At 36.5% G+C, this 15,972-nt stretch overlaps 1 protein-coding gene across 7 annotated transcripts in view; it reads left to right on the top strand.

Moving 5' to 3' along the window:
- The first annotated feature begins 474 nt into the window (after positions 1-474).
- The window catches only part of ptprja (protein tyrosine phosphatase receptor type Ja), a 37,350-nt gene continuing 21,852 nt past the window's right edge, over positions 475-15,972 (top strand). For 3 of the 7 annotated variants that reach the window (XR_010914195.1, XR_010914193.1, XR_010914196.1), the window contains exons 1-7: positions 475-731; positions 13,042-13,063; positions 13,395-13,661; positions 14,029-14,289; positions 14,490-14,750; positions 15,023-15,283; positions 15,554-15,814. Coding sequence is in view for 1 of the 7 variants with exons in the window: in XM_067501681.1 (XP_067357782.1) it covers positions 666-731; positions 13,042-13,063; positions 13,395-13,661; positions 14,029-14,289; positions 14,490-14,750; positions 15,023-15,283; positions 15,554-15,814 (1,399 nt within the window). In the remaining 6 variants the exon portion in view is untranslated. The remainder of the gene's footprint in view (positions 732-13,041; positions 13,064-13,394; positions 13,662-14,028; positions 14,290-14,489; positions 14,751-15,022; positions 15,284-15,553; positions 15,815-15,972) is intronic. The other 4 variants (XM_067501681.1, XR_010914192.1, XR_010914194.1 and 1 more) reach the window with 4 other exon arrangements.

Here is a 15,972-nt window from a genome sequence, read left to right as displayed (position 1 = left end):
GCGCTTTTCTACCTATTGGCACTCAAAGCGCTTTATACTGCTTCTTATTCACCCATTAGCACTCACACACACACCAATGGGGGAGCTGCTATGCAGCTGGCCAACACTCACAAGGAGCAACTAAGATTGCTCAAGGACACTTCGACATGTGACTGGAAGAGGTGGGGATTGAACCAACAACTGTGAGATTGATGGAGAACTGCTCTACCTTCCTGCGCCACCACACTTTTCCCATTAGGAATGTGCGAAGTGTGCGACTGTGCTGCCCCGTCCTCATATTTTCTTACAGCGTTATATTATATTATATTATATTATATTATATTATATTATATTATATTATATTATATTATATTATATTATATTATATTATATACAGCTTTATCCCTAAATGATGGTGGTGCTGGTGAGAGGAGTGGTAGACTTCACTGAACTTCCCCAAATGACTCGCCCCTGCGGCTGCTTTCTGCTCCTCCCCGTTAACAGCGACAGGAAAAGTTTGCTCTCTTCACTTTTAGTTCTCCTGATGTAAGTACACTTTGACGGAGCGATTTGTGTAAGAGAAATACAATCAAGTATTTGTCCCTGGAAGCGAGAACAAAGGTTGGACATGAAAGTACTCAGCGGGTAAGAAAGACACTTAAAATTCCCACCAAGCGTGCGGCATCATGAAGCCACTGCTGGGCTTCATCTTATCGCTGTGGACTCTTCTGGTCTTCAGTGGTCTCCACAAGGTATGAAAGCTTTCATTCTTCTGCATATATCATAGAATTAAACTGCGTGTGTGTGTGTGTGTGTGTGTGTGTGTGTGTTTTCATGGGAAATGACAACAGGCGCTTTGTTTGGATGGTGAAGGTCAGTTTTTATCAGCGCGGCTGCACCTGTTGCGCAGGTAGCTGCTGTGCTCTTGGGTAATTTGTTCCTCTATAGTCCAGAGTTGGTGCGGCACAGGCAAACTAATGACAAAAAGTTATGGAAAGAGATCTCACAAAGCAATCTCTTCATAGTGTGCATGAGCATGTCACGATTTACTATAGGATAAATGGTCCTTTTGAGAGTTTTAACTGTATTCAAATTTATGTCAGCAAGTAATTAATATGCAAAGTGCAGTTGGAGACAAATAACAATGGTGAGTTGTTATTTGAGGGGGTAGAGAGAATATTTTGGCTTTACTAATGAATAACTTATTTATGTTAATAGGGAAATGCACTGACATTTTCAGTAGTACATTTTTATAAAGAGGGTCAGTTTTCAAGTAAAGCAGCCTGCATGAGATTTCCTGAAATGCATAACAGTTGCACAAGGACTAAGGGATAAGTGCAGAACTGAGGCATCCAGCAGCCCGTATCTAGAGAGACCATGTCCCACTGGTCTCTCTAGATAGAGATAAAGATAAAGAGAGGTACAAAAGTGGGAGAGATAGGCCAGGTTAGTGTCACTCCTGCACCTACAACATGCACATCCAGTGACTTCACTGTTCCTAAAAAAACTGGTCAGTTTATTAAGTACTGGGGTATAGTGCAATCTAAAAGCACAGTGTGTGAGGTCTGTCATCCAGGTGTCTTTATTCATGGTAACACTTTTCATACAAAAGGCAACTTTTCAAATTAATTAAATTAACATTTTATTGTCAAATGTGAAGTGTACTGGACACCTTTTGCTCCACAAATAGGATCTGATAGCCTAATTGTGTGCATCCATTTTTTATAAGGTAACGGGAGGCCAGAAATTAACCAAACTAAAAACTGAGTCAGGGCTGTCTTGTAGTGGTGACACAGAACTTTATTTTGATAAAGAAAAGGGTGGGGGGCAAGACTTGTTCTACTGGTAGAAAAACACTAGTCTCAATCTGGTGTATCAGACTGTTAAATGTCTATTTGTTATTAGGGCTATATGTAGAGGGTTCTCAGTTAAAAAAAAAACAATAGTTTTATCTTCTGGATAAATGTAAACCCATAGTCAAGTCCTCTCTCAAAAGCAAAACTGGTCTAATAGTGAAACCATGGTTTGTGAACTTCTCATACCAATAGTCAACCAGAATGTAACTTAGATTGGGCTCTGCATGTCAGTAGGTTAGACTTTTAATGTTCCAACATCATGCAAAACAGCTTAATTATTTATGCATAGGCTTCACTATCTAGGCCTTGTTTGTATCAGAAAATTTTGTATCCAAATATATACACTATTTGCATCTTCTAACATGGTTCTTACATTCATATATATATATATATATATATATATATATATATATATATATATATATATATATATATATATATATATATATATATATATATATATATATATATATATATATATATATATATATATATATACTAATTAAATCCTGATATGATCGTAGTTCTCAGTAAGGTTTTACTTCCTGTTTTCCATTAGATATATATGTGATGTACCAGGCAAGCAAAAGAAATCTAAGTCAAGGAGAAAACATTAAAAGTACTACAAAGTACTATGAAAAGAAGTGTTCTTGTTTTTGCTTAGGATGTTTTGTGTGGTGATGGGACCACCAGGCTTCGTTCGTTGGCAGTGGGCAGGTTGTAGGAGGCATTGTAGACCTGGATAAGGAAGTTCAGGTAGGCAGATGGTGTTGAGTTGACCACTATGTAGGCGAGAGTCGGAGCTACGGTATGAACCTGATGTGGGCAGCTAGAGAAAGCCGGTGCAGAGATCTGAAGGGTTTTGTGAGGTTGTCCTTTTTTGCTGATCCAAAATGACACCTGCTGTTGCATTTTGGATCAGCTGGAGGTGCTCGTGCATACTGGTAGCTGTGTCCACAGACAAGATATGATAAGGTCCATCACATTGTATTTAATGTACTAAGTGCAAAAAATTTGGGCTGTGATCACAAAGTCAACTTTTGTGCTTCTGTTCCTGTAGGTTTTTTAAACTGTTTTTTAATGAACAGCCTCAAACTGCACATTGCTCTTGAACGTAGGTTAATTCTTGGCCATGAAGACTATGAGCTACAATTGAAAGTAAAACCAGGGTCAAGATAATTTTGTTGCATTTCACTGTCTTTTGGTTTATTACTCATACTCTGTGGCTAAATAAGATCTATGTCTTGGTATAAATAGGGAAGTAAAGGTTCAATGACATGGTAATTTATTTAACTTTTTAAAGCACAATGTTGTGCATAGGCCACAAATGCAAATAAACACTTGCCACAGTTGTTTTCTATGTGGTAGGAATGTAATGTCTATACCTGCATGGTGCAGTAAAGAAAGATTACAGGTTTTCAAGAACTGTTTGTGAAACTAGTATTAACAATAATAATAAGATAAGAGCTTTCAAATTATATATGATGTTCCACTATATAATTTTGGAGTTTTTACTTGTCTTTATATCTTATTTGACTTGACACTTAAAATCACCTTTTAGAATATGTGTAACCAGTGTTGGCTATTTGTTTTAGACAGTTATTTTGTCCTTTGTGTCAAAAAAGTATTATCATTATTTTTTTGGTGGTAGAAAATGGGAAGAACTCATTTTAAATGAGTAAACTTAGAAAAAGAAACAAACTTCTACCTACACACATTTGAATCAAATCTGACGTGGTCATGAGCGGAACTGGGTCGAACTGACACAGGGTTTTTCAAAAAGTTTTGTTGCCCTATCATCTGTGTCAGCTCAAGATAGTGAAAAAATATCAAATTCAAAGAAAACATTTACAAAGCCTGGCTAGAATACTTTAATAACTACAATAGTGCAAATTAAAACAACATTACTGAACATCCACTACATTGGAATGCTGTGTGAGTCCTGAGTCTTTGCTACGGGAACTGCAGTACTCTCATCCTTCCCATTTCGGTGACCTGAAGCAAAGCATGAAAGCACAAAAGACTAAGTATTGTAGAGAAAGAGGAAATACTATTGTTCCCTTTAAAGGTATTATTTGTTTTATAGATTTTCCAAACATGTAGTGTATACATCGTTAGAATGGTATGTGATTACGTTACCAAACCAATTACTGTAAAGCTACTCTATTTTTTTCACTTAAACATGTTGCAGTTTGAAGGCTGACACTTAAAATAAATTCAGGAAAATAGGAAATTATTATGAATTATCTGTTTTATGGAGCTAACTACTAATTCAATTAAATAAACTATTAAATCTAATGTATAATGTTGTTCTCAGCTTAAATATCATTTTTTTGGAGTTTAAGAATAATTTGTAATACATTTAAATAATGTAGGTGTGATTTAAATTACCAGAACCTGTTGAGAAAAGTAAGGATTGTTTCAATATATTTATGAGCACTTCCTGATTGGCAGTATGAAGCTGTTTTTAGCTGTTTTAAGGTTTTGTGGAAACTCACCAGTTTTAATAGATCAATTTACCTAAAGTGATATTGGCCTTATCAATGTTGCCCTGCGTTCTTTAATAAAAGAAGCAATACTTGTCTCGATCAACCTGTATGATGTGAAAAGATGAATATGAATCTCCCACAGATGCACATCTTCTAACAGAATGAACATTCATTGCAAGTTCTTCTACTAATTTAACAAATAAAGTGTTAAAATCATTGGCAGTTCCCAAAGCATCAGTACTGACCTTTTCCATTAATATTTAATTTCATTACGTCTTTACTCTGATTGAATTTCTGATTGGAAATATGTGAATAAACTAACCAAACAAGTGAGCAATTGCTTCGTGAGTCAGCAAACAACTGTTTTACTCATTTCACTAACCCCTTTATTCCCTAATTCTTTAAAAATAAGTTAATCAGTTTGCATTTTTGTTGCTACAGATCATTTTTCAATGCAAAATCCCTTTTTTTACATTAACTGATAAATTCTACATTCTCCTAATTTATGTTTTTCAACTAATTTTGAAATTGGGGCATTTTCTGCCTGGCGATTCCTGCCTGTTGACTCTTGACTCTAGGTCTGAAAAACAAAGTCTGCAATTGTTATGGCTGATCTGTATATATTTTACTACATTAAACAGACACATTGAAACTTTAATTATGATTCAGTTTTCAGCTACGTCTCATTTGATTCCGTCCTTTCTCTTAACTGTACATCCATTATTTAAAGACACAGCCCTTTTGAATGAAATAATTCATCCATTCATTAGTTGATCAACTGCACAATGTTTTCTTGTATAAAAGAACATTGTATTTGTCTGGCCATCACACACAACACTGCAAATCAGTTTGAAATGGGATTAAAAATAGAACTATATTATAAAGTGTGGTTTGTTAGGTGTGTCCAGAAAAATTAAAGTCACAGATAAATCCTAACCCACGGATGACCGAGGAGAACACTTTGCATGAGTTAATTGTAATACTTTCTCTGCTCACATCCACTGTGTCTGCTTCTATTTGTCTGTCTTTGGATTCCTCTCAGATTATAGAAATTAGAGAATAGTGATGTTGCTATCAGTGGGAAACATCATGGAACAAGGAAATGTGGCATTTTTTGACACTCAAAAGAACTAGTCTGTCATTGGCTACGAGCTCTGGATAGCTGCAGTTCTAATGCTTTTCCCTTCAGAGTAAGCCTCCTAGTGTCTCGCCTTCCATTATTGGCCTCAAGTGCAAAGGCCACAAATCAAGATCTCTTTTGTAGAGTGCTGTTCCCTCCACCCACTCTCAACTGTATCAAGAGATCCCAGTTTCAAATTAACATCCCAAACATGCTGGCCTTGACCCATGGTGTGGCGGGAAGCTCAGAATGTACATCATGAATTACAAAGAGTCACAGTTTGCCAGTTCATGTAAATGCGACACAGGCTTCTCTTTCAGCCTCAAAGGCCTCACTGTCAGCAGATAGCTATCAATTTTTGATAGGCTTCTGAGGGAGTCATATCCAGACAAGGCTTTAGAGGGAATGAAAAATAAAAATGTTCTCTTCTTTTAATTACTCGGTCATACTGCCTTTCCAGATTGAAATTATCAAAATATATGCAGGTGGCCATTTGGCAATGATGACAAATAACCAGTTGTACTCTGTTCCTAGCCATGCTATGCAACATACTGTACAACGCTGCTTAATCAAGACACCATTTTATTCTAGACTGAGGCAGCTGAGCAACTATTGAATTGACAGTCATGACAATTTGTACAGACATAATGCCCAAAAGTATATTCATGTATGTTTATGTAGTTGCCAGTGATTTGGTTGAACCTAACTAACCTACCTCTGTAGCAATGAGCAAGTTGACATGTTAGTTAACTATTGGGACCTTGATATGTAAGCGAAGCACATAGATGTCTGCAACTAATAATACAAAATGTACAACACATTTTCTCTTCTCTTCCGTCTTCACAGGCACGCAACACGCATCACACCCCACGCTCCACTTTAACACATTTCAAACATCACACTGATCTCACCTCTGTGATCAGTGTGATGGCCCTCTCTGTCAAGAACCTGTGGGTGTGGGTATGTATGACTTCGCACACATTTTCCTGCTGTTGTATGGCCAGCAACATTATGAGGAAGCTGCGTTGGCAAGTATATTGTACTCAGATGGGTATCTGCTGCCAGCAGCTCAGGTCTCTGCACACCACACTACATCAGTAAATACGACGTCACTCATTTCCATAGCCTCTGATGTGGCCAGTGATAACAGTAGCAGGACTGTGGTGTTGGAGTGTGATACTATTTTTAGACATGGCTTTTTACATAGTTTTTTAGATTCATGTTCTTAGTATTTAACAGGAGGAAACTTTCACTGAATGTCTCTTGTGGAGTATTGTACAATTCCTATTCAAAGGAAATTATATCACACCTAAATGCAGTTCTGGCACAAATTACAGGGAGAAATAAAAAATAATTTTAAACATCTAGTTACTTTTCTTACAAACTTGTGTATAATTTACATGGTGCTAATAAAAACCTGTCTACGGTGGATAATATAGTATGTCAGATTTTCCCTATATAGTGGATAATAATGTACATAGTCATTGATTAATAGGATAGTTTCAGCTATATGAGCATTAGTGGAAAACTCCAGTGTATGTACATTATAAATATGTTTGGGGCGACTGTGGGGCAGGAGGGTAGAGCGGTTGCCCACCTATCACGCAGTTGTTGGTTCGATCCCCAGGTCCTCTGGTCACATGTCGAAGTGTCCTTGAGCAAGACACTGAACCCCAACTTAGTTGCTCCCGGTGAGCATTCGCCAGCTGCTTAGTAGCTCTTCCATCTGTGTGTGTGGTTTTGTGTTATTGTGAATGGGTGAATGAGAAGCAGTTTAAAGTGCTTTGACTGCCAATAGGTAGAAAAAGCGCTATATAAATGCAGACCATTTACACTAACATTAAGTAACTGTACTCTGGTTATAATGAATTTGGGGCTATCATAAATATTGCTCTGGGCCTCTATTTATAAATATACATCACTAAAGGAGATGAACTGAGCACTAAAAGTAAGTAAGAAAGTAAATGTTTTTTTTTTCTTTTTGAGCCTGTGATATAAATTCAAAGTTACACATCCTCTTGTGGTGCAGTATTGTTTCCGCCAGCAGAAATCTCTGCTCCTAATCATGTGTGGTGTTTCTGTTGGAAAGAAACTTCATCATACTTAATTTTGTTTTTATCAGGTACAGAAAATTACACCAAACCAACTGACTAACTTTAATTGTGTACTTGCTTCAAGTGTATTGGGTTTTAAAGATAAGTTACAAACATGTTAGTGTTAAAACAAACCCAAAAGTATTATTAATGTGGTAGAGCCTTTCAGGTATTTGGCAATGGTAATGCTCTAAGAATACTTTTAGAATACTTTTAACCTTGCCTGATTGAAATGAGCCAGTGTCACGTGGCTCCCCTCTTCCTTTTTTTCACACAGTGAGCTGCAGGTAATAAATAAAAAAATTCCTGACTTAAAGGTTAGTTATCAGGGGCCAGTGGGTGGACTTAGGAAGTGCCAGGAAGTTATGTTGAATTAGAACAATGAGTAGGTCACTCATGAGAAACTACTGAACTTTTAATAAAGTGAACTTCCACTTCATTAGTGGTAAACGAAGTGAGAACTATAACTTTATCAAATCTCACCACAAATCATGTTAAACGTTTACATCAGTAGATGTACTTCTGCAGTTTGAAAAGACATAGTTAGGAGAAAAAAACAGATAACATCGATAACACCAGATACTCAAGTCGCAATTTTGAGGACTTGAGACTTGCTTGACTAGTACTCTATTGATTTAGACTTGAGACAGATAAATTAAAGGAGTTGACTTTTACATTATATGTTATTGTTTTTGTAGATATTAAAATGCTTTGTTTTTGATGCATTATTGGGTTTTTAACATAGTAAACATGGCAACCTACTAGGATGCGTGGCTGACATGCACAGGCCAGAGAAGTACTCTGAAGAAGAGAAGCATGTCTGGATTTTTAAAACAAAACTGTTAATTTGCAATGTTGGTGGTGGAGAGTATTGGACAAATATTTGACATTATCTTATGTATGAGCTGTAAAATCTTTAGACAGGACTGACCTGTGGCACGGGGCCCAAAATGCCAGGGGGCACGGGCACAACAGGTTTTTATTCTTTTTTTTTCTTTGTGGACATTGTTTGATCATAGTTAATTTATTCAATGAACATTACCTTGTACGTACTCTTGTAAGTGTGCATCAGAATGTGCAAACCATCTGTACTGTCCTCATCTGTACTGTACTACAACACTTTTCACAGTAGATCCTTCCCTCCAGCTCCTGTCTTTCACATGTGCCAACATGCCAGAGTAAACCTCTGCCTCAGCATCTCAGTGTGTTGGGCACTGGCACACCATTGTCTTAAAGATGGCAGCTTTCAGGCACCGTCTCACTGTCTGACAGACAAGGCTGTAGCTCCTCTTTGTATCTTATATCAGTGGTTCTCAGGAAGAAGCGAGATGCATCTGCATGTCTCTCGTATGTGTGAAAGAAGGACAGTGAGCAGTTTCCGTTAACTTTTTCATTATTCATTTAATTTATGAATATATGGTATTTTTTTTTAAATACTTAGTCAAATTATATTTATAAGTAGAGAAAACGAATTTAACAACTGTAAACAATGTAATCTCATTAGGCTGGTAATACCACATACTTTATGTAGGACAGCAAGAATGAACGTGACAGCAACATATTTTAATGCCACAATAATTATAATATCACTTTTATAATATTATTATAATTATATAATTATAAAGTCAACCCGGGCATCACCAGCACGACCTCTGTGGTATGCAACTTTGTGTAATTTTAAGAGCAAAAACATAGTATTTTTCCCCCTTTCTTTGTTCTAATTTATCAGATGCTAAAGATAAATTGGACAATCCCTGAGCAAACAGCCTCTAAGGAGATTTTTATTTGATTGTTTTTGGGTCTCAGTGTTCCTATGGAGGAAGGAACTGAGGGCGTTATCAGGAGGTGAGTAGTAAAGGCAGACGGCTACAGAAGCAGTCGGTGAGTGGCAGGCAGGCTGCCTTTAGGGTTGATGTAATGTTTATGTAGTGGTCAGTACAGCCATTTCCTACTCCTCCTCCTGCTGCAGACGAGCCAAGTCAAAGGGCACAGATACAGGACATGGGGCCAAGGGTTCATTGGTCTCAGCCAAGTATGTTTCACAGTGAACATTAAATATTGCTTCTTAAGTGAACGTCTGTACAAAGTAACTCAAGAAGGCCTTAAAAGAAATGGATATCTTCAGACTCTGAGTTGCAACCAGTAAAATTATCCTTGTCCTTTTCTGTCTGTTCCAGTTCCAGTAGAATAAGAATCACAATGAACGTGACCTTAGTGATCTTAGAATTGACATTTAAAGCATTGGGGGGGGGGCTGATGGGTGGAGCAGAGGATTCTTACTGTACTGTAAGAAAAATGAGGACAGTTTTTTTATCCTTAGTATTTGGAGAGCAGTACAGTATTTCCTAAATGGGACTTTGAGCTTGGGTTTTTTCTCCTCTCTGAGTCATTGCCAAGGCATAATAGCTTGAGATGTTGTTTTGTTTATTTAGTCAGGAGAAAATAAGTGATTCTTAGGAACAGGGCCAAGGGAATTAAAGCATTTGGGAGTCATTGCTCAGAGAAGTCACATCCCTGGCGGTCAGAGTATTTGTACGATAATATGAGATTGTCACAGTATTAAGATGCAGCTTTCACATACTGGTATGTGACCTTTACTATTTTCGTTTGGAGCTGGAAAAAGTTTAATTCATTCTGATTCAGACAGAGGGAGACTTTACATGCTAAGTTTGTGTGTCACTACATGAAAAATCTCAAATATAACTCGTCAAACTTGTCATTTTAGATCCTTATCTAAGTTAAAATAATAGAAAAAGAAAACAAAAAACATGCACATCACTGTATTTCTTTCTCTTCTATATTTTTCTTTGCGTACAGTACATAGTTCAAACATTCATATTGCATACATGGTTTGCTTATTCTTTCCACCAGTACTGTAAATTGTAAAGTAGTGTGTTTGCAAAAGCTTGAAAGATCATAATTCTTTGTGTCCTATTAACTTATACACATTATATATGGGAGCAATAATGCAAAAATCAATAGGAAATAAAACAACTTAAGTTAAGTGGGTTCCTGTACCATTTTCTCGCTACACCTACAAAACAATGATCATGTATTTGACCCGATTTATTTTTTAACTTTGGAAAGATGGAAAGTTCTTCAAGGTCGAAACGAACATTAAGAAAATGTTTGTCTTGTTGGTGGTTTGGAAGTTTTTGATGCATCACATGATCTTCATCAGCAGATGGAGTTTGGCTGGTTGTTGTGAAATTTGTGACCACTTTCAGGACTTGTCATCCATGTTGGCTTAAAAGCTTGAGATTTAACAAGAGAAGTATCTGTTATGGAAAAAGTGGCTGCCAAGTCAAACACGGTTCCAACTTGAAACACTGAGTCATAATGTTTTAAAGACAGATGGAGTCAGTAACTCTTTATCAGTGCCATTATAATCATAACTTTATAACTAAATTTTTTTTTAAAAAAAGTTAAAAAAGAAATATACAGTTAATAAGCCCATGCTGTCTGGGGTGTTATCTTGGAAACAGCTATAAAAATAAATCAATTTGCTCTGCTTTGGTCTACACCAAGGCCTCAGAAAACCACTGGGTCTTTAAACCAGACTAGTAACTTAACTAAGATGGTTATAGTACTAACTTAGGTGTATAGTACTAACCGACTGTCTGTAAGCGACCCCAGACACCACTGTAGCAAAAGCTCTTTTATCGGTTAAAAACTATGTATGACGGAAATGTAATGCATGCCACTTCAGTACGGCAAGTGAGAAATTAACAGTGAAAATTCAAACATCCATCTACACTTTTTCTGGTGTTTTGTTGGTGTGACAACAGCAGAAGTACATACTGTACTTCCTCATGCAGGTTGTTCCTCCTGTTAAACCAACTGGATGTTTTTACTCTACCAGTTAATGCCATTTTTTGGCTGGTTGCTTTATGATTAAGGTTACAGAAAGTCTTCAAATCTAATGTAAAAAATAAAACACACATAAACAATATTTAATTTAGCTGATGGTTGTAATTGTCAGCATTGTTGATGATGTGTCTAATAACACATGTCCTCAAACCATAACTGACATTTTCAAATGACCCTGTTTAACTGTAACAGGATTGTGTGGCACCCGTGCACTTCAGAGTGAAGAACAGAGCCTCAGAGGGTTTGGAGGAAGGGCAGGGTCACTTGTGTGTGCATGAAAGGAAAAGTTAAGGAGAGGACACTCATCTCTAGGGATGAGTAGATGAGGGGGCAACATTTAGTGCAAAATGGACATTTTCATCCTTCATTTCCTGCCTTAATTTTTGAGTTGTTAGGCTTTTTCTGTTATCTGTTCTCTCAGCAAGAATAAAATGTCTAATTTCTTTTTCACTTTTTCTGCAGTATTACCCGATCCGAATGTAAATATATCATTGAATAATTGGAAAAATACAAAGATTGTCTGCACACTACTACACAATAGACAGTAAAAAATGAAAATAAAGTTAATGATTGACCGTATTTGGATCGTTGTGGGGGAGAGAATGATGCAGGGTTGCCCGTCGACGCCAAGTGTTTAATGTGTAGCAGTGTAGTAAACAGAAGTTGTAATGCAACATGTCTGCGAGTGAGTCAGGTCTGTTTAAGTTCTGGCTAATAAGTAATGTGGGACAAGAGTAAAGGGGAAAAACAGCAAAAATACAAAGTCTGACTTGAGTGGCACGAGATTCACTAACATGCACGAGTCGATAATATGATTATTTCTTTGATAAGATTTGTGTGTAGTTTTTTGGGAGTTCTAGAAATGAGATACTCAGTTGTTATATTACAAGGAGGACGAACAATCTCCTAAACATTAGTTCCTCACATTTACCATTACCTGAGGCCATTTGATGATTACTCATAGCTGAGTAAAACCAGACTCTACTTCCTTGTTTGCACTAACTGGGACACAAACATGAACTTTCCATTCATTACAATGGGACTTTATCCCATAAAACTAAGCTTTTGTGTGTTTATTTGAATATTTGAAATGAAAGTGAAGGAACCAAAAACAGTTCCTCTCTTTCTCTGAGCTACATGAATTGCATGGATTGTGTGGTTTTATGAATGTGTTGAAAGTGGATATTTTCTCATTAAGGTTTAACACTTATTTATATATGAAACAGAAGAAAACATAAATTAATAATTAGCAAATGAAATTATGGAGTTATGAACACACTGGGCTCAATAAACTCTTTTTAAAAAATCTACCTAAATAGTTCTGCAGTCTCATAACACATTAATTGGTGATAAATTAAAAATATGCTGTTGTTGGCCACCATCAGGAGATCGAAACGAAGGGACAGGCTTTCATAAGGCCTCTGTTAATCAGTAGAGCTCATGTGAAATGAAAATTTTGTGGGTCATTCATTTAGTGATTTGACTTATTTAACAGTAATTGCTAAATTCATTAAAGCCCTGCGACCTTGAAAATGTGGTTGGGTTCCTAGAGGCAATAAAGCTGTTTTAAATCTCAATGCTGACCTCTACTGGCGCACCGTGTTATACTTTGCTCTTCTCTGTCATTTCCACAGAGCGTCCAAGCACAAAGTATTTGTAAGTACTGACTTCTTTTTTTTATTTTTCTGTTCATGTCTCTATATATTTGAGGAAACATACATTTTAGTTTAATATGGGCTTCCTAATTACATCATCTCCTTATATACCTGCTCTGTGAAAATAACGCAAAGATTTTTGTGCATAGTTTTTTACGATCTATTTGTACTTGTGCTCACCCCTTTTTCTTTTTTGCTTCTTCCTCTGATTCTTAGGCCATAAATGTGACAGCAATAAAACATTACAAGTGACATCAGAAGTAACCCAATTTTACAAATATAAAACAATATAATATTAATATAAACGATTCTACCACCAACCTCCTTTTCAGTCACAGCGCCTGCAGCAGTCATGGGTCTCAGTATCGCTGAAATCAACACCTCGTCTCTGTCTCTGAATTGGACCGAACCAGTGGGAAACCACTGTTCCTATAAAGTAAATTGGACTGATGGTAATGTCAGTGGGACTGTAAATGTGACTGCAACATCCGCAACCATTACCAACCTGACTGCTGGTGTTCGCTATTCCATAAATGTCTCTGCTGTGGCAGACGATGAGGTTACAGAAGGACCGCCTTCAGCTATTTTCCAATACACAAGTAAGTAAATATTAACTTAGTAATTATCTATGTTATAAGTTGATAGATGCTATTCTTAATCTAATACAAACATTTTGGTTTCCCACACACTGTTGCATTTTAATTACATTGTACCTTTACTACTCAGTACTTTTCCTTTACATCCACCTCTCCGTCACTCCCAGAGCCCACAGTAGTCAGTAATCTCACTATCTCTAAAATCAGTTCAATACAGTAAATAATCTTTACAGCTGATTTTAGCTGTGTTGTGCTAACTGTGGATGAGGTTTTCACATTTATATGGAGGGTTTCTCTGTGAGTTATTGTAGTCAAATTACATTTTGCTTCCCAATTTTTGCCTTTGCAACATCCTCTTTGTAATTCCCAGAGCCTGCAGTAGTCGGGAATCTCACTGTTTCTAAAATCACAACTTCCTCTGTGTTTCTGAACTGGACTCAACCAGTAGGAAAAAATTCTTTCTATAAAGTGCACTGGTCTGATGGATATATAAATATGAATCTCAATATGACTGAGACATATGCAAACATCACTGGGCTGACTGCTGGAGTCCAGTACATGTTTACTGTGAAAGCAGTGGCTGGAGATCAGGAAACTATAGGAGATTCAAACACAGTTTCACAGTATACAAGTAAGATGTGCAGTAGTTCAGTACTACATTCAATACAGTAAATGACCTTTACAGTTTTATCTCTGCTTCAGTAAGTCTGGATAACTATACATGTTTAATTTTGGTTTCACACTAACATTTTCATTATTTATGTTATTGTATTTAAATTACATGTTGCTGTTATATTTTTACCATTACATCCCTCCCTCTGTCACTCCCAGGGCCCACAGTGGTCGGGAATCTCACTGTAATTGAATTCACAACATCCTCTGTGTTTCTGAACTGGACTCAACCAGTAGGAAACATTTCTTTTTATAAAGTGCACTGGTCTGATGGAAATTTAAATATGAATCTCAGTTTGAATCAAACATATGTAAACATCACTGGGCTGACTGCTGGAGTCCAGTACACGTTTACTGTAATAGCAGTGGCTGGAGATAACATCACAGAAAGTGAAAATACTCAGATTATTCACTATACAAGTAAGACAATAAATGAAAATTTTTACTAATGGCAGTAATTATAATCTGTTTTGTACATGGCCCCCATTCTGTATTTACTGCATGAAATAGAAAGAAATAATTACATCACAATAATACAATTTTATGTTGTATTTTATTTGTTAAAATAAAAAGCGCATGTGATATAATAAGTTTAGCTCATTGTTAAATTTTTAAATGAATTATTACATCAAATTTGCTGTAGGTTTAAATGTTTTTATCGCCCTTGTCCTCTATTTATCCTGCACTCTCAGGGCCCACAGTAGTCGGGAATCTCACTGTAACTGAATTCACAACATCCTCTGTGTTTCTGAACTGGACTCAACCAGTGGGAAACATTTCTTTTTATAAAGTGCACTGGTCTGATGGAAATTTAAATATGAATCTCAGTACAAATCAAACATATATGAACATCACTGGGCTGACTGCTGGAGTCCAGTACACGTTTACTGTGATAGCAGTGGCTGGAGATAACATCACAGAAAGTGAAAATGCTCAGATTATTCACTATACAAGTAAGACAATAAATGAGATTTTTACTGATGACAGTAATTATAATCAGTTTTGTAGATGGCCCCCATTCTGTATTTACTTAATGAAATAGGAGGAAATAATAACATCACAATAATACAATTTTATTTTGTATTGTACTTGTTAAACTCGAACACATTAAATATAATAAGTTTAGGTGATTGTTAGATTTTTTAAAAGAATTATTAAATCACATTTGCAGTAAGTCTAAATGTGTTTGTCCCCCTTGTCGTCTATTTATCCTGCACTCCCAGGGCCCACAGTAGTCGGGAATCTCACTGTCTCTAAAATCACAACTTCCTCTGTGTTTCTGAACTGGACTCAACCAGTGGGAAACATTTCTTTTTATAAAGTGCACTGGACTGATGGAAATTTAAATATGAATCTCAGTACAAATCAAACATATGTAAACATCACTGGGCTGACTGCTGGAGTCCAGTACACGTTTACTGCGAAAGCAGTGGCTGGAGATCAGGAAACTATAGGAGAGGCAAACACAATTTCACTGTATACAAGTAAGATGTGCAGTAGTTCAGTACTACATTCTATACAGTAAATGACCTTTACAGTTTTATCTCTGCTTCAGTAAGTCTGGATAACTATACATGTTTAATTTTGGTTTCACACTAACATTTTCATTATTTATGTTATTGTATTTAAATTACATGTTGCT

Source organism: Channa argus, chromosome 4 (genome assembly GCF_033026475.1).
Source record: "Channa argus isolate prfri chromosome 4, Channa argus male v1.0, whole genome shotgun sequence".
Classification (NCBI taxonomy): domain Eukaryota; kingdom Metazoa; phylum Chordata; class Actinopteri; order Anabantiformes; family Channidae; genus Channa; species Channa argus.
The sequence above is the reverse complement of the archived record's forward strand: the minus strand, read 5'-3'. Positions and strand labels throughout refer to the sequence as shown.